This window comes from Budorcas taxicolor, chromosome 10 (genome assembly GCF_023091745.1).
Source record: "Budorcas taxicolor isolate Tak-1 chromosome 10, Takin1.1, whole genome shotgun sequence".
In the NCBI taxonomy this organism is placed as follows: domain Eukaryota; kingdom Metazoa; phylum Chordata; class Mammalia; order Artiodactyla; family Bovidae; genus Budorcas; species Budorcas taxicolor.
The window spans coordinates 21,569,311-21,587,716 of NC_068919.1; the positions used below are offsets into that span (position 1 = coordinate 21,569,311).

Consider the following 18,406-nt stretch of genomic DNA (forward strand, 5'->3'; position numbering starts at 1 on the left):
CTTTCTGCCCAGGAAATCAAGCTAGTTTCCTGGCTGTGGTATTTGGCTTATACACCTTGGCTTCTATCTTAGGATTCGGACAGAGTAGATGTGGTATGCATAGCAGGATAAACAGCAAAGAGCAATACATGAAAATAAAGTAAAAACTCAACAGGAGTGCACAGTGTATCAGATGTGCAGCAGGATGTGGCAGGAAAAATCAATTAGGATCAAAATGGGAGAAGCCTTAGTTCCACACCTAACAGCATATGGGCCTTCCCAGAAACATGAATTGGAGCCACCGATCTGCCATACCACTACAATGAAGGTAAGAATTGGTCAAACAGTTAAGCAGAAGACATATAGGATACTGAGAACTTGACTGAACACAGAATTATAGAAACTAAGGTTCAAAAAAGCAACTCACTCTTCCAAGATCAAACAAGTTTATAGAATTTATACATCGACTTACTGCCCCCTGGTGGATAGACAATACCTCCCCAGCATTAGGAACATCAAGCATTAGGATGTTGCACATTTTCCTAAGTTACTTATCCAGTCTCTTGCTAATCAGCCTCTGAAATTTCCATACTCAGCTTAGAAGACATTTTTCTACAGCTTAGAAGACATTGTTCTAGTTCAATCTAGATAGACAAGACTCCCAAATATCTAACAAAGGATATAACAGGTAGTACAAATGATCAATTACTGGATGGTCAATACTGACCTGTAATATCAAGCCATTTCAGAGGCAGACGAAGGCTCCATGAATATGGAAAGCTGTTTCTTTAACCTAAGATTATCAAAAAAAGCATCTACATCAAAGTCAATCATGAACAAAACATCGTAGGAACAGAAGTGAATGGTTCTAATAAAACAGAGGTTTAAATATTTAGAAACCCTGTAAGTAATGCAGCCTACAAAGGGTTGGGGGGTGTGATGCAGCACCCAAGGACTTTTACTTAGAATATAAAATGGAGAAATCAGGGTATTAATATGACCAAGCAGCTGAACTAAAGGATATTCAATGACCAGTTGTCCTAATGGAACCACCCAAAATAAGTTAGCTGAACATACTAAGTGGCCACAAATTGCTAGACAATGTAAGCTTTGCAGTTATCATTAAACATTACTTTTCACTTTTTGAGAGTACCTTGGGGTGGAGAAACCAAGAAAGGCTACCCAGACCCCAATGTAAGAATGTAACGCTGGTATGGGTAATTCATTTGTACATAAATCTTACTAGCCATTCTTTTACATTCCCAGGCTCAGTTAATTCACCTCTCAAATGCCAATCAAGACTGCATGATTTTCAGAAAATTCAAACTAAACACATAATGTTCCTGCTAGTTGTAATTTTATCTCCTGGTCCTTAATTTAGGTTGCAATTTCCCCTCCACACCACCAGCATTTCCAGAAATGAGAATTAACAGCCATCTGGGACTTAAGAAAGAACAGGTAGATAAACAATCCATACACCCAAAAGGCCAAACATTTTTTATTTTCAAAAACAACTTTATTCATGACACATATTAAAAAAAAAAACTCCCACCCCCTGGAAATGAGCTAAAAAAATAAACAAAATCCACCTCCCACCTCCCTGTTCCCACTTCCTCCCATTCCCTCCAAATAAAAGGGAAAAAAAAAGGCAAAGAAAAACAAAACAAAAAAAACTGAAAAACAAAAAACACCCCAAAACCCCCCAAAACAAGGTAGTGCATTCCCCAGGGGAAAGGGGAATTTACACTGGAGCCGCTGGGAGCGGAACGGAGATCTTCCGGCTACAGAAACCTGCAAAGAAAGACACTCAAAACAGAAAAAGAAACACAAAAGGAAACAAAATAGATCACCAGGCAATCTGGAGGGGCAGGGAGCCAGAAAAGAGGGGCAGGGTGGGTGGCAGACCTGGCAGGACAGGAGCAGGCAGGAGGGGACTGTGAAAGTTAGGAAGATGGAGGGAAGGTAACAAGCAGAACAGTTTGGTGTCCTTCCAGAGCCCTGGGTAAAAAAACCCCTCCTACCACCCATGCCCACCTACCCTTGAGCAGCCCCCAAGGGGGCAAAGGGGAACAGGGAAACAGGGGGAGCAGCTTGCGCGATTGAGACGTGTCCATGGCGAATCCCCAAAGTGAATGAGCAGCCCCCTGCCCCACTCCCTGGGCCTTCCCCTACTCCCCAAAGCAGGTCCCTCCTCAGCAGTTAGTTATGGGATTCTCCCCCCTTCCACAGTATATCTTTTTTTAAAAAATATTTTTTTTTTCCATCAAGGTCATCTTCTGTTTTTCTTTTTTTTTTTTTTTTAATTCTTTTTTTTTTTTCCTTCTTTCCTCTTTTTTTCCTCTCTCTCCTCCTAATACACACTTTTTTTTAGTAAGGGGAATACCATGATGTCGCTCTAGCCCGGCCCCTGGAAGAAAGAAGGAGAGTTAGGTGTTAACATGATCACTAGAGTTCAGCACAAGCCCCTCCCCCGTGGGCCCTCGCCCCAGTTACTGTGAAGGGAAGAGGGGAAAGAGGTTGCCAAGTCCTAAAACTGATCCCCACAATCCCAGAAACAGTGACACACCTGGCAATTGAGAGGGGAAATTAACTGTTATTACTTCGCCAAACAGTGGCAATAAAAAAATACATCTGAGACACAAGGACAAGAAAAAGGACTCCTTGTTTATCCAGTTTTCAGTTCTCCACAGCTCTTAAATGCAAGGCTCTCACCAACAGATCTTCCCTAATTCCTCCATGGAGCAGAGAGGCAAATCTTGTGAAAAGCCAATATCTATCCACCTAATCCCTCTATTTAAATGTACAAAGATGGAAGTGCAGAAACAACATGGATGCCACACCAGGCCCAGCATGCACATTAACCTTGCAAAAGCCTGGCTAGTTATTATAGTACTAAGTATCTTGATCCTCCCACATAGCATTCCAGGAGGATCAACTAGCCTCTGGTTTTCTTCAACCCTTCCCTATCTCTGGGAAACGAAGCAAATGTCCAAGCAGTACTTTCACTGCTCTGAGGCCCTGTTCTTCCCCGGCCTCCTGTGTAAACATTTTCACTGCCATCAACTTTCATGGAAAAAAAAAAAAAAGGCTGGGAGAAGCAGCATCTCTCAGAACAGGGTGGAGAGATCCAGCCCTTATCACCAATTCCGGCTCCAGAAAAAAGATGAGACTGGCCGCCTGGCCTGCAACTACCTTCCTCACCCTGCACAGGCAGGAGACCAAGTCCCTGGAACCAAGGGGGAGGGTAAAGGAGGGAGGTTCCTCAGGTGAGGAGAAAAGGAAGGGTTCATGGGAGGCGGGGGAGAGGAGCAGCCCATCTATCCTGACCTGTAGACGCGACCCCGGGGCCTGCTGTTAAAACCACTGTAGAATCGAGAGCGGGAACTGTTGTAGTTGGTGGTTCGGGCACGGTATCGGGCTCGTGGGAAACCTCGGTCTGTTGTGCTGATGCCTGGTCTGTTGGTTCGTTTAGGGATCACCTGAGAGTGGCAAGCACAACAGAAAGCCTTAGAGTCAACCTGCGGAGTTTACTGAGAACCAGAACGATGGGATGGGGCTTACCTTGATCTGTCTTCCTCTAAATAAGGATTCATCTAAGGCCAGAGAAGTCCTCACTGACTCTTTGTCTGAGAACTCTATATACGCAAACCTGAAAAGAGTAACTGTCACTTTATCTGAGGTCGAAAACAGGAGCTCATAGGTAAAATCCAATTTGCAGGCATGCTTTGAGTACAATGTGTTCATATTTTTAACTACTTGTCCAAAACAATTCTTAATGGAATTCTTTAATCATAATTTGTACCTACTCCTGGAAAATTATAAAATAGGATACAGAGGGCCCTGGATTTCCAGAGGGTGGAAGAAGGTGAAGCCAAGCAGAAGCCACCCCTCCATTCTAGTTCAAGATCCCACCCACACCCAGCCCTCATCTTTGTTACCTCTTGGGCCTCTGAAAGCAATTTTAAGTATAATCCCTGATACATAACACTAACGCCGTATCTTAAAAGATGAAGACTACTTACTTTAACATACAGTTAACTTACTGCTCAATATAAAGCATAATTTACCTACTTTTTCACTGTGATTAAAATGACCTCAGCTTCCCCACACTTACCCTTTGGGATGGCCACTAAATTTGTCACAGAGTATAGTAACGCGGTTGACTGAACCACAGCCGTGGAAGTGTGCTTCTAGCTCTTCTGCTGTTGCACCATAGTCCACCTGTTGGGGGTACATTTCACAGGCAATAGGCAAACTCCCATCTCGACAGACACCCTGCCAAGCCTTTGGGCTGAGCCATCTTTGCGACCCCATGGACTGTACCACGCCAGACTCCTCTGTCCCTGAGACTCACTAGCCAAGAGTTCTGGAGTGGCTTGACATTTCCTTCTCCAGGAGATCTTCCCAACCCAGGGATAGAACCCACATCTTTTGAGGCTGCTGGAGGACTCTTTATCACTAGTGCCACTTGGGAAGCCCCAAATATACACCAAAGCACATCAAATCTAGTTCTCTAAGGAACTCTTCTCCTTCCAACCCCAGAGCCTCTGCTAATCACCATTAACTCTCACCTCATTCTAACCTTCCCTCCACTCCTTAAATCCACCACCTATCCTGGAAAGAGTTTCCATCAAGACTCCTACTAAATAATCTCCCAAACTAAGAGCTCCCCCAACCCCAATCAAGGCCCTCATACATACATTGCCAACATAGATGGAACGGGCATCAGCCTCCATCTTCTCCTCAATGGACATGATCACTGGGCCAGCTTTGAAGAAAAAATAATCAGAAAACAACCCTTGTTTTCTACTTGGGCAATATATGCACCACTACCACCACCATCACCACCATTAGTAAACGCAAAGATTTTGTTCAGTTCCCTGCTGTACCCATTACCTAGAAAAGTCTAGCACACAGTAGGTGTTTACTAAATATTTGCCAAGTTATTGAACAGATGAATACATTCTTAAAATTCAAAGAAAACAGTAGATGAATCCCCTTCTGCTCCCAAATCAAGTCCCTATTGTACCCTTGGTTGAAATGATTTGAAAAATGAACAAAATAAGTGGGCTGAGACTGGACATTTTGAGATTAGAGGAGAAGCCCCCTGCAGCTGGGCATTTTCTCTTAGAACTCCTAACTAAGGGGTCTTCGACTGAACGAAAAACTATTAGACTTGAAGGTCAAACACCAGCTGGCAACCTCCACAAAGAGTAGAGGAAGACTAAGAACAAAGAGCAACACATTTGTAACAAGGACAAAGGGAGGCACAAGACTACCATCACGAAAACACAGGCCTTGTCTCACAAAGGTCAGAGAAACGCACAATGGACTATGACCACGGCAACTGCCCAGTAATTGCTCAGACGAGCAGCTCCAAGGTTCCGAGTATCTAATTCCATATAAACCGTACTCTCATAACCCTTCCCATCCGAGGACCTGGGCTCCGCGTGCAACCGCCAGTTACTCACCATTGCCCGGAGGTGGACTCATATTCATCTGCTTCTCTACCTCGTTCTGTAGCTCCTTTAGCTTCTCAGCTTCTTCCTCCATCTCCCTAACTCGAGCTTTGATCGCTTCCAGCTCCTACAATGAGTGGGGAGGGTATGGAGAAGAGCTTAAGAGGAACCAACGCAGGGGCTCTGCCCTGCTCTCGATCCGCGCGCGGCCCCAGCCATGCTCGGCCATTTCCTTCGCCCCATGCGAGGGTCGTGAAGAAAAGAAAAGAAAAGAAAGCTACCTTCTCTAGTACAACACTAGGCACCCATGACGCCGGAGTCAACCCGGCTGGGCCCCTTCTGGCGGTCGAGGCTGCGTCCCCGGCCCGGCCCCAGCCACGTTATTCCCCGCCCACCCCCACCCCCTCCCGCCTCCCGCTCGCCCGATCTCTGTGCCTCCCGTGACCCGGCCGGTCGCCGGCCCCCTCGCTCGCCCTCTTTCCCTCACCGGGTCCTCAATGGCGCCGTCCCCCGGGTCACCCTCGACCAGTCCCGGCTCCTCCTCCTCCTCCTGGTTGCCGGGGGCTCCCGAGCCAGGCCCAGGGCCCGGAGCTCCCGGGGGGGCGCGGGGCCGGGGCGGCTCCTCTTCGGGCTCGGGCTCCGGCTCGGGCTCCAGCAGCAGCTCCTCAGGCTCCAGTTCCTCAGACTCCAAGCCGTTCCCGTAGTCCCCAGCGCCCCCCGGGGCCCCCTCCCCGGCCTCCCCACCGGCCCCGGGCACAAGATGGCGCCGCCGCCCCGGCCCGGAGCCCCGACCGCCCGCAGCCCCCGCTGCTGCTGCCGCCGCCGCCGCCGCCGCCATCGCCGCTCAGACTGGGGCCCGCCGCCCAGCGATTGGAGAGCTGCGCCGGCTTCGCCGAGGATTCATTAGTCAAACAGCCTGCCCGTCACCACGAGCTAGGGCTCCATTGGGGGGTATTACTTGGCAATCAAATAAGACCCCACCCCTAAGGCGGGGAATTGCGCCAAATTCTCAAATCCCGGTAGGGGAAGTCGGTCTGTCAATCAACACACGTCCCACCTCCTCTCAAGTCCTTAGGTAACAATAACGCCAAGCTGTGACGACGTTACTGCTTCTCCCCCGCCTAAGGGAGGATCTGCGAAGTATAACGCTCGGTGATTGGCCGCTGGCAAGGCGACGGGAAAGGAACAGTCTTCCGATCGCCTCGCCGAAGTGGCTCAGTCTCAGATGCCAATTGGCTCGCGAGATTCGAAGAGCTGACACCCATTTCGCGACAGGTGAACCTTGCCCCCGAACAGACTGCCGGGCTCCCATCGAGGGAAACCCGAGGTCACATGACTAGTCTTTAGGAGGCCGCCATCTTGATGCTGCTGGTTGCCAACTAGTGAGCTCTTGGAAGCTAGAGGCCGGAAACTGCGGCTGTTCCTGGAAACCTGGCTTCTATCAGGAATGCACCAGTAGACGGGATGTTGCAGCAGAGGGTTCTGAACGGCGCTGTCCAGAAAGGAGTTTACCGTACCTACCTAGGTTATTGGCACCACTATCCACCATCTGTCAGGTCTCCCCAAACCAAAAAGCAGGGAGTAATCCTCACTCTAGTACCAGTCGTGAGTCTTCTATGTGCTGTCTTTCTGCACAGGCATACTTTCCAAGCGTTCTGTTCATGCCCCAGTTTCAGCCTGTTCTCCTGCTTATTTACAGCCCCTTAATGGATCAGCTTCCAATGGGTCACGACCCCAGTTCACACCAGATAAAATCTCAAAACTCCTTAGCTAGATCTTTGAGAACTCCAGACCAGACTACTTCATGAATGTTATTTCCACGCTTTTCATTCCAGTGGGTGTATCTGTACCCAAGTCTGTGCCTCTGCATATGCAGTCCCTCTTCAACCAGAGCAGACCTCATCATCACCTCCCCTGCAAAGCCTTTCACTAGCCTCCCCTCCTCTCCCATCACAAGCGGGCCTACCTCCTCTGAGTGCAGCCTTTCCTAGCTAGTGCTTGTGAGAGCTTGGAGATGAAAGGCTGGTCTCTAATTATATTTGCATCTCCACCTTAGGGCAATATGCCTAGCACGTAAGTGTCCAGATAAATGTTTGTTGACCAGAAGATACATTGACTAGGGATCTGGATGTCACCCTTCATTTACCACGCTTTCCGAGACTTCAGACCCTGGTTCAGACCCCAGAGGAATTCCACCACACCATTGCACTCTGAGATACCAATGAAATCTAGCCCTGCAAGACAGGGTTGCCATAGTTTAGTGGTGCTCCTATATATTTATTAAAAAGGAAGGAATGGCGGTGCTAAGTTGGCAAGAGGGATAGTTATAGCCAGACCAAGCTACAGTTTGAAAGCCAGATTCATCTGAGCCTAACCAAATAGTTACTGAAACAACCTGGAGAGGATGTGCATAGCTTGGTAGTGGGTTTTGGATAAGAGGAGATTCCTATTAGCAAACCAAAAAGTCAGAGCTTCACAATATATCCCACTCTGCCCCTCACCCTCAATTTCCACCCCCCCCCCCCCCCCAACTCACACACAGATCCTTACCTCAGGAACAGGAGAACTTGCAGCAGAGTCACAGTTGCTTAAAATTTCACCGAAAAATACCTCATGAACCATCTCAGCTTCACTGGTCTGGGAGAACTAAGCTTAGCACCAAAGACAAGCTCTAAAAAGCTGAGTTGGCTGGAAGAAAAATCTTTTCTACTGATTTTAACCAAGTCAAGACTTGGATGTTCACTGGCCTAGTTTAAGAAAGCCAATTAAGGGAAATAGGATTTTTAAAATAATGCCTTTAAATCCAATTTTGTTAAACACTTGATTTTGTAACAGGCATCATCCTAGACTCCTTGTTATGTTATCTCATTGGATTCTCAAAACAACATGAAGTAAGAAATCACAAAACTAGTCTTTTTTAGGGATGAGAAAAGAATGAAGTAATTTGTCCAAGTCATGGAACTAATTAGAAGTGAGCAGGGAATTCAAAACCAGATTTAAAAGCTCAGATCAAAATTACTCTAAGGTCTGTTTTAATATACAAAGAGAACATTATGTACGATGCTGAAGTTGGAAAAAGACTAAATTCCAACAATAGACAAATGTTTAGGCAACCTATAATTACATCACAAGATTATGCACTGGTTTTTTAAAAAAGGTTTACACTATGATAACTTGCAAAAATTTTTGTTAGGCCAAAAAGTAGAATGTAAAATTGTATATAAAATGTGATTAAAGCTATGTATACCTAGTTTAAAAAAAAAAAAAACAACTTGGGCATTGAGGGGAAAAATGAATAAGAACCAAGATGATCTTTTCTATGGCAATATGCAACATATTTTTTAAATACTGAAATTTTTAACCCAGTAATTGTGTTTCTTCTAATCTGCTCTAAAGAAATAATATAAAACCTAGATAAAATTTTGAGAATAATGATGTTCATCAAAGTGAAAAAAAATATAAAAAACTTAATTGTCCAAGTGGGCATTTTTCAGGAAAATTATACAAGCATATATTGTAATTTTATATAGTCATTATGTCTTCAAAACATATGTAATGACAAGGAAAATGCTCACAATATAATGGTAAGCAGAATGGCAGTATACACAATTATATATACAGTATGATTGTAAAATATAAGCACAGACAACAGAAAAGAAATATACCAAAATGTTGATAGTGATCCTCTCTGGATAGTAGGATTATGATTGATTTTCTTTATAATTTCCCATGTTCTATGATTTTTCCACAATATCAATTATTATTTTTATTTAAATTAAAAAAACACTCCAACTTCCCAACTTACTCAATAAACATTTACTTTTACAAACACATTTTTTAGATATTTGAATGGTGATTTGTAAGATACTTTCCTATTAGGCTGTAAACTGTAGAAGGCAGGGGCATCTTCTTAATTATCTTTGCATTGCCATTGGCTATCACTCTGCTCAATAGGTGCTAACTGAATGGATGATCTTCTGTAATAATCTTTTTAATATATATTTAATTGGAGGATAATTGCTTTATATGTAATAATATATCATGCATTTGTTGATGCATAGAGAACATGAAAAAGATGTTTTCCTCTGTGAATGAATTTTTTAAAAATTGGTATGTAATGATACAAGGTTCACCCATTATAAATATACTTTTCCTTCAGTGGAAGTGAAAGTGTTAGTTGCTCAATCCTGTCCTACTCTTTGCGGCCCCATGGTCTGTCCATGGAATTTTCTAGGCAAGAATATTGGAGTGGGTTGCCATTCCCTTCTCCAAGGGATCTTCCTGACCCAGGATCAAACCAGGGTCTCCTGCATTGCAGGCAGATTCTTTACCTTCTGAGCTACTAGAGAAGCCCCCTTTCCTTCAGTAATAACCTATAAATAGGTGGCCATGGAGTTTCAGAACTGTAACTCAGTGATGTTGTACCCTAGAAGGAGGAAAAATGCATTAAGGAAAGTGAATGGTCAGTCTAGTGGAGAAAAGGAGAATTAAATCCATAAAAATGGATGAGGGCATGGACAGTTCTGTCCAGAAGGGAAAAGTTTTCTCACTAAACATATAAATACTTAGGTTGCTAATATAGTTTCATCCCTATTTTTAACTCCTGCTTTGAAAATTTTACCTTGACTGCTGTAATAATTCCCTCTCATCTATAAGTACATTGTTTAATATGGTAGCCACCAGTCACACATGGTTACTCTGAGCACTTAAAATGTGAAATGGTCTGAATTGAGATGTACTGCAACTGTCAGATATACACTGAATTTCAAAGACTCAGGATGAAAAAGTGACTAAAATGACTTAATAATTGTTCAGCATTAATTACAGATCAAAATTATTGTAATCTTTATATACTGAGTGTAAAAAATACTATTAAAATTAATTCTACCTGTTTCTTTTAGCTTTTTTTAATGAGGCTACTAAAAAATGTATAATACCTATGTGGCTAGCATTCTATTTCTATTGGACAGTGTTGACACAGAACCTTGGAGCCTTGAGCGTTTACTTACCTCTGTTTTGAGTCCATTCCAATTATTTTCTAATGCAGAGTCTGCCCTGGCCTACCTTAACTCCCTAGGTCCAACCTTGAGGGGAAGTGGGGTTGCCATTAGTGAGAAGGAGCCTCTGTTGGGCTGCTTAATCTCCATTCTGCTAGGTTAACTTTTAGAAAACTTTGTGCCCTGAAAATCTTGTTTTAATATGCTGTCCCTTATGAAATGTGTTCATCAAAATTTCCAAAAATACTGATAGCAAAAAAAATAAAATTACCCATAAAATCCACCATCCAGAGATAATCACTGATATTTTGGCATATGCTCTTCCTCAAACTTTCAATACACAAATACATATAGAGGTATATATATGTATGTGTGTGTATACATTTTTTTTTTTTTTACAAAATGGAATCATACTGTATATATTGTTTTCTACTCTATTTTCGTTTTTACCTAATAAGATATAGAAACATTCTTCCATGTCAATAAAAATATTTTTTCAATTTCATTTTTCATGACTTTATTCAGAAGTTACCTTAGGAATGAGGACTTTTCTGACCACTCTATTTATCATTGAAACCTATCCATCTTCCCAATCCTACCCTAATGAATTATTTTTCTCCATAGCATTTGCCCCTAACATGAAATGCTATATTAATTAATGCTGTGAAATTTATTTATTTATGTAGGTAGATAGTTATTTAGCTTTGTTTCTATTGATAGGATACAAGTAACATGAAGGCAGAAATTTGTGCCAGTTTGTTCACTTCTCTAGCTCAGTGCCTAAAACTGTCCTCGGCACACAGAGGATGCTTGAGTGTTTGCTGAATGAATGACTGGATTAATAAAAAACTATATCATATTTCATTATATTATCTTTTTTGGTTGATTTAAAAAATATTGTTAAAAATATTTTATTTCTATCTCAGCTGTATCCACATTTAAGACAGCTTTTAAAGTTTTCAAAGGATCTGCTCTCAACTAAAAACAGAATATCTATAATCCATCCATTTGTTAGAAAGTATAACTAAATGTTGCCCAATTTTCATCAGAAGTGGCATTTGGAGAAGTAACATTCACAGAGAACTGTGTGACGAATAAACCATTCATCTGTCCATTTATATAGTCTGAAATTGAGCCCTATTTTAAACTGTGGCATCAGAGAGCATATTTGGGCTAAATTGTGGTGATTCTGATAAAACAAGCTTAGGACCTACTGAATCCTCCTTTGGTGTTTCTGCAGGCAATGGTAGTGTAAAACTCAATATTGTATTGCTATTAGGTGTTTTAGATGGTGATGTCCACTAATGGCACTGTCTTCTCAGAAGAGCCACAAAAGTTTGCTACCTTGAGGAACTGAAAAGTTTTATAAATCCTAAAGGGATGTGAATCTCATTGTTCCCCAATCTACCTTAGCTGCCAAGAAGCTCAGAGTTGAATTCATAGCCTACCTTTAGTATCTGGCAATACTGCTTATAGAATGCTTTTCTGTGTTAATTTTCCTTTTGCTGTCATTTTATTATAATATTTCAATTTTCCCTTTACCCTTACTTTAAAAATCTATATTTTCCTATTGTTTTGTCTGTTGTATTATAGTAAGATATTACAAATGCTTTTTGGAATTAGGCAAATTATAAACCAATCAAACCACAGTAGGAATAAATACACTAGCTAATATAGCCTGGTGATAGGAACTGTTAAGACCATCTAACTCCCCTTTCCCAAAAGCCATGCTCACTAAGCCACTTTCTGATTTTAATGGCTTGTCCTGTAGATTTTTCTATACAGAGAGAATAGAAATGCAACAGTGCATTCCTCTAAGCAGTGTATTTCTCACTGCAACTTAACACATAAACTAAATACCATGTTATTGCATTGGATTATAGAAAGACTAGAAACTCCTTGTAATTTCAAATTAAGATATTATTCTTGTCAGACATGACTTTGATATGGTCCTAGACTAGAAGTACAGATGGATGGGCTAAACAATTCTATATAGATCCCATTCAGTTTAGCAGTTCACATTAAAATGGCTGAAACCAAATGTCTAAGGGGACCAGGAAAGTAAACAAGGGCTCCATTTTTGCCAGACTTAAGTCTGAAGTAGGTAGCAGGATATTGAGAAATGTTCATCATCATACACTTCTGATCAGGGGCTAAACCACAACTGGGGACTTGATTCCATCATAAAGATTTTTGATAGGTTTTCTTTGTTTCGTTTTGGGTTTTGTTGTGGCTATCCCAAAGCACCGTCTACACGCACCCTCTCAAGGCTTGGGTTGGCACAGACGCAGTTCTTGGCTTTGGCATTTGGCCGAGATAGGGGGGTGGAGGAACAACTCTGATTTTTTTTTGGCCCGGCTTTCAGGATCTGAGTTTCCTGTCCTGGGATCAAATTCAGGCACTTAGGCAGTGAAAGTATGGAGTACTAACCACTGGACTGCCAGGGCATTTCTTTTCCTTTTTTTTTTTTAATCTCAATATTTTCCCAAATCCCTATTAATCTAATTCTTGGCCTTAACAAGGTCATGATGAAATGATTAGATCAAGAAATGTCCTGACCGCAGGCTATACAGTATAGAAGTCACAAACCCTGCTCAGTCCTTCTCATTAAACTTCTGGGCTTTATTTATTTTTTTTAATACGACCATTACATATTACACAAAAATAAAAGTCAAATGAACTTGGTATTTATAAATTATTAAATAAAAATACAGGAATATATATTTATATTTATAGAGCTTTTCTTCTCTTCTAAACTAACCAAATCTGTTCTCCCGCCGCTTTATGATTTTAAAAAAGTAAAATAGTGTATGCCCCCGGATAAGTGGGGAGTGGGGTTAATAAGTGCAGGACCTAGTTGCCCTACTTCTGCTCCTTCCTTGGCCTAAGCAAAGTCCATATTTGTCCCTTTGGGCTCTGGAGAGCAAGAAACACCCTCTCCACCTATTTAATCTCTGAAAAATGGCAATAAGATTTATTTCCCTTATTTTTTAAAAAATGAAATGGATTTAAAAATTGGGAGCCATACTCAGCCATCTTGGCCAAGAGCTAATCCCAAGGAACTATATGGCTCTAAAAGAGAGTCTCTAGTTTTCCCTGACAGAAGAGTCTCTGGGGTTTCCATTCCCTCTCAGGCTAAGAAGGGCAGGACATGTCAAAACTGCCCTCCGTGGTCCCATCCAAGCTATACCTCTGGAAATCCAGCCCATGCCCTTTATCCTTTCAGAAAACAGCCTCTCCTTCCACCCAGGTGTAAAGGCCTCTGAGCAGGGCTTTTTGGTAACTGACCATGGTCCCTGCCTCCCTTGTTTGCTACAGGCTCCAGGAAAACTACGAGGGCTAGACGTTCTGTGGTAGAGAGCCGGGGGAAGTCTGCCCCAAACCTGGGGGAACACAGGCTCCAATTTGGATGGTCTAGTCAGTGGTTTTCCAGCTTTCTTTTTTCAGCAGCAAACCCCTTAATGCAAATAAAATCTTACCCTGAACCCCGATATGTAAGACAGCTACAGGGGAGCTGTTCTGTTTGAGGGCAAGTCGCCTAGCCTGCTCAGCACCCCAGCTTCGTCTCCCCCAAGGACTCCTGAGGCAACCCCTAGGAAACTTCAGGGTCCTGCCAAGCAGGTGGAAAACCAATGGCCTAGTTTGTCCTGAGCAAGTCAGAGACCCCCACACACAACCCAAAACTGCCTGCTACAGACCAGCTCTGAGTGCCTGGTACCAGCATACTCACAACAGACCAAGTGGCCCATGCAGTCCACCACCTCCCCTATAAATATCATTAAAAAGTACAGCCCTCCTCAAAAGCAAAAGTCTGAGCTAAACACCTGAGGCCAATTTTGGTCCCACGTTTTCGTGAGTACAACTATGTCGCCACATTCTAGGACCAGTGAAAATCTCCAAGAGTCAACCATGGTCTAGCTAAGCAGGTCAGTGCTCAGGATCAAGGGCAGGGTTCTAGAGCACTGTGTCAGAAGAAGTGAGCATTGGAAAGCAGCAATTTTAGCACCTTGGAAAGTGCAGCAGTGAGGTCTGGCTCAGGACATGCATCTGGAGTGAAATCAATCATGTCTTTCTCAAAAGAAAAAGCTGTCATCTGAATCTATTCTAGAGGACTGTGCGCTCTAAAGTTAACATCCTCAGACTCTGAGGTACAGACAAGTAACACCCAGGCAAACAGTGTGGCTTCCAAGAAGATATCAATGCTTCTACGTCATGGGGGTACTCTGGAACCCAGACACCTGGCCTTTAATGAAGCAGCACCAATGCCCACCACATGGACCAGGCCAGTCACAGAGTTTACACATCACCCTCACACGCATGGTGTTCAGAGCTGGAATGTTCCTCTCAAGGCATCCGCAGTCTTTCCGAGACACAGTGCAGGACCAGACTGTATTCCAGGTCTGCATTTACGTCCACACACTCAAAATGAAAATGAGTTAAAAGCCCCAATTTAGACTTTAAGTTTGGATACAGAAGGTCCCAGAGATAGGGAACTCTTTAGGCACCAAGGCGCCCCAGTGGGAGAGGAGGGCAGGGGCAGCTCCAGCTCCCAAGCCCCCATCCACCGCAGGCTCCACAGCCCTGCGTTTCTGTCAGAGCCCAGGAGGCAGCAGCAAGTGTGTGATGCACAAGGAAGGGGGATGATGAAGGAACAAGGTCAGCTATAGAACTGCTCTTCTCTCCAAAGCCCTGCTGACAACTTTCTGCAAAACAGTGGCCAGAGCCCACAGCCTGGATACAGTGTTTCTCCCTCAGCCTTGAGGCAGCAAGACAAGGGGGAGAGGGAGGGGAAGGTTGGGAGGAGGGACAGAGAGCTGCCCTTGTTCTCACCACTGCAAGAGGGAGTGAATGTTTTCTCTTCAAGGAATCTCACCGACACCAGATTAGACAAGCAGCCCAGCATGCACACTCATGTCTCAGCAGCCCTCAGTCATAACACCTCTTCCTAGCCCATGAGAACCCCAAGCTCCCATTCCAAAGGGATGTGCCTTCTGTATTTGCCCCAAATCCCACTCATTGAACGGAGATGCCAACCCCCTCTGCAAGTCCACCTCCCTCAGGGCAGCAAATCAAGCTCCAGGCACAGTTTCGTGTGCCTATACCTACAGGTATGATCCTTCCCACCTCCCCCCAGCCCTGGGATGACTCCATCTCCTGACTTTCCAAATACATTCCACAATGTCTCCAGCTCACTCTTTCAACGGCCTGCTTGGCACACTCAGCTCCCTCACACGCCACCTTTCCCCTTCCAATTCCTGTTCCATGCCCATTCTTTCCCCACTTCTTCCAAGGGCACTCCTCCACTCTGCTCTTGCTCTCTTGCCTCCCAGCCACACCTCACCCCACCTGGCCCTGGACTTTCTCACTTGCTAGCGAAAAAGGCCCCTACGGTTACCAGGGCCCCCAGTGCCACGGCCCCCGTCAGCACTGTCCTCACTGAGGCCCAGTTCCCCTCCCGCAGACGCCGCGCCTCCTCCAGGGCCCCGTCCCCGTATAGAGCTGTGAACTCCGCCTGTGGGAGAGAAGGGAAGCAGGAGAGAAAGAAGGAGAAAGGGAGATCAGGAGAGGGAAGAGTGGAGAAAAGAGGAGAGGAAGAGCTCCAGTTCCGTCCACTGCAAGCACCACCCCACCCCCAGCCCCTCGGACCCCCCATGAACACCTGGCTCATTTGCCCTTCTCTACCTCAGGTGCATCCCATCTGAAATTTCCCTGGCCAAAAATTCTGCTCAGAACTGGCATCCTTTGTCAAGGCTTGTCTGGCCCACCCATCCCTGATCCCTGACCCGGCCCATGCCATGCACTCAGGTGTAAAAAATTTGTGATGGTTGGATGCCATTTCTGTGCAGGCACTACCTGGCTACTGTGTGTTCTGTCCTCTGCTTTGGACCATGAGCCCACTGAATGATGACTGCATGGCAGCCCTGGAGTGCAGAGTTCAGAGATGCCCATAGTGAGGGCACCTGATTCCACCCAAACAGACACACTCGGCCCCCACGCCTCATTCCCAGCACAACCGCCCCCCAGCTCCAGCCAGAGCTCCCCATCTTCCCCCTTGAGACCAACTTTTCAGAGGGATGTGCAGAGCAGCAATCGAGAAGCTTCTTACCCAGCCCCCACTGCTGTGGATCCAGTCAGCCAGCCGCGTCTCCAGGTAGGCCACCATCCACTCCTGCACTTGTCCCACAAGTGGCTCCATCTCCTTGTTGACACTCTCAGCACACAATGCGGCTCCAAAGACAAAGAAGGCCACAAGGCGACCCCAGTTGGGGCCCCCTTGGAAGAGTTCATCAGAGACCTGGGTGAAGCGCTGCTGGGCCGAACCCGGGGTCACATGCAGCTGAGCTGCCAGATCGGAGAAGGTGCGCCGGAAGCGGGTCTCAAACTCATCTCCAGCTGCCCGCATGGCTTGGTGTAGCGGGTCAGCTGCTGGGCCCTCCCCGGGGCCAGCTCCACAAACATACCCCTTCTGCCTCAGCTTATAGCCCACAAAATCTGCCACTAGAGCCCGTGTGTCTGGGGCCGAGGCTGGGGTCGCCATCCGGGCGGCTGTTGGAGTCAAACATAAAAAGACTGGCATGAATATACGGTGAGAGGCCCAGAAGGAGGTATTTCAGGTTTGGCCAGCCCATGAGACAGGCAGGGAGTTAAGGGGAAATCTCAGAGACCTCTGGGCCAGGAGGGGTAAGAGCAAGAAAATTAAGCCACGGCGAGGGGCCCCACGGCTAGAGGGTCTGGCCCTTATATTTGTAATATGCCAAATTCAATATAAAACAAGTAAATTTCATCTAAAATACTTTAGATTCTTTCCACAACAAGAAAACAACAGCTCTATGACACCCCTACAACCCCTCCCCCTCCAGTACACACCTTTTTGGCTAGAGGAAGGGGCTTGGGGCCTCCCCAGGGGCAAGATGCGAAGATGCTGGCAGAGGCACAAGATGGGGGAGGAGACAGGGGCCGAAGGGAAAGGAGGAGAACCAAAGGATTGCCTGGGACAGAGAAGGAAGGGGACACTCACCCAGCCTGGATGGCAGCTCTTAGGACCCAGCACTGGTGGCAAGGAGCCCCCAGCTGGGGCCTTTCATCCTCCTGCCCAGCCTGGAGCCCTGGGAAGGGGAGGGGAGATCAGAGCTAGGTGGGGAAGACTAGGAATCAGGGTCTGGGCTGAGAAGGGCTGGGGTTGCAGCTCCCGGGACCAGGCCCCTGCCCCCAACGCTCTACCAGCTGTGTGGCCGAATCCATGTTTAATGACTGTCCTCCCGGGAAACCCAGGGCCAAGGGCTTCCTGCCGACACCATCTCTGCTCCCGGCTCCCCTCAGTGCAGCCCAGAGGCCCAGCTCCTCCCTCACCCCCACCCTCAGCCGGGCTCCAACCCCGCCTGCCTGCCAGGTTAGGGATCTCACGGGTCAGGCCGCTGCCGGGATCCGGCTGTTTCCTGGTGCAGGAGCTGGGAGGGAGGGAGAGAGGGAGGAAGGGAGGGAAGGAAGGAGGGAGGAGAAAGGGGGGGCGGGAAGGAGGGCCCGGCGCCGGGTGATGATGGGGCCCAGAGATGCGTCCAGAGAGAGGGGCGGAGCTGGGACGCAGGCTTGGGAAGAGCCACAGCTCAGGAAGGGAGAGGGAGCTGCTGAAGGCCAGGAAGAACAGGGCCAGGAGGGCATCGAAGGCCAGGCAGGGCTTCTGACCCTGGAGGCTGTGGAGAGAAGCCGGCTGGGCCTCCTGAAACCTTGGAGCAAACTCAGCATTTCCAGAAGGTCTCTGATGTTCCATGCACTTGTTGAACTCTACCAGCCCTGGAATGGGTGCCCAGAAAAGAGGAACAGTTCCCATACTGGTGGGAACTGTCTGCCAGGTGCCTTACCCCGTGGGACTGGCAGACGTGACACAGACAGCAGACACTTCCTCTTCTCTCCAGGACCTTTAACCCAGTGGCCTCCGTGTGAGCTGGAGCTTTAGCCAAGCACCGAGGAGCC

General features: G+C 46.0%; 1 protein-coding gene across 3 annotated transcripts; it reads right to left on the minus strand.

The window, feature by feature from the left end:
• Positions 1–1,455: 1,455 nt before the first annotated feature.
• Positions 1,456–17,884, minus strand: LOC128054020 (polyadenylate-binding protein 2). 3 transcript variants are annotated; one of them, XM_052646551.1, is made up of 10 exons: positions 17,840–17,884; positions 17,454–17,541; positions 16,542–16,981; positions 15,831–15,947; positions 5,451–5,565; positions 4,680–4,747; positions 4,094–4,200; positions 3,541–3,628; positions 3,307–3,458; positions 1,456–2,386 (listed from the first exon to the last, which is right to left on the minus strand). In XM_052646551.1, the coding sequence occupies exons 3-10, from the start codon at positions 16,971–16,973 to the stop codon at positions 2,347–2,349; spliced, it is 1,119 nt and encodes a 372-aa protein (XP_052502511.1). In that variant the 5' UTR covers positions 16,974–16,981; positions 17,454–17,541; positions 17,840–17,884; the 3' UTR covers positions 1,456–2,346. The 3 variants fall into 3 exon arrangements, with proteins under 3 accessions (XP_052502511.1, XP_052502513.1, XP_052502514.1); XM_052646553.1 differs by lacking the exons at positions 15,831–15,947; positions 16,542–16,981; positions 17,454–17,541; positions 17,840–17,884 and adding an exon at positions 5,926–6,276; XM_052646554.1 differs by lacking the exons at positions 1,456–2,386; positions 15,831–15,947; positions 16,542–16,981; positions 17,454–17,541; positions 17,840–17,884 and adding an exon at positions 5,926–6,276 and having other exon boundaries at positions 3,297–3,458.
• Between the last annotated feature and the right edge of the window lie 522 nt (positions 17,885–18,406).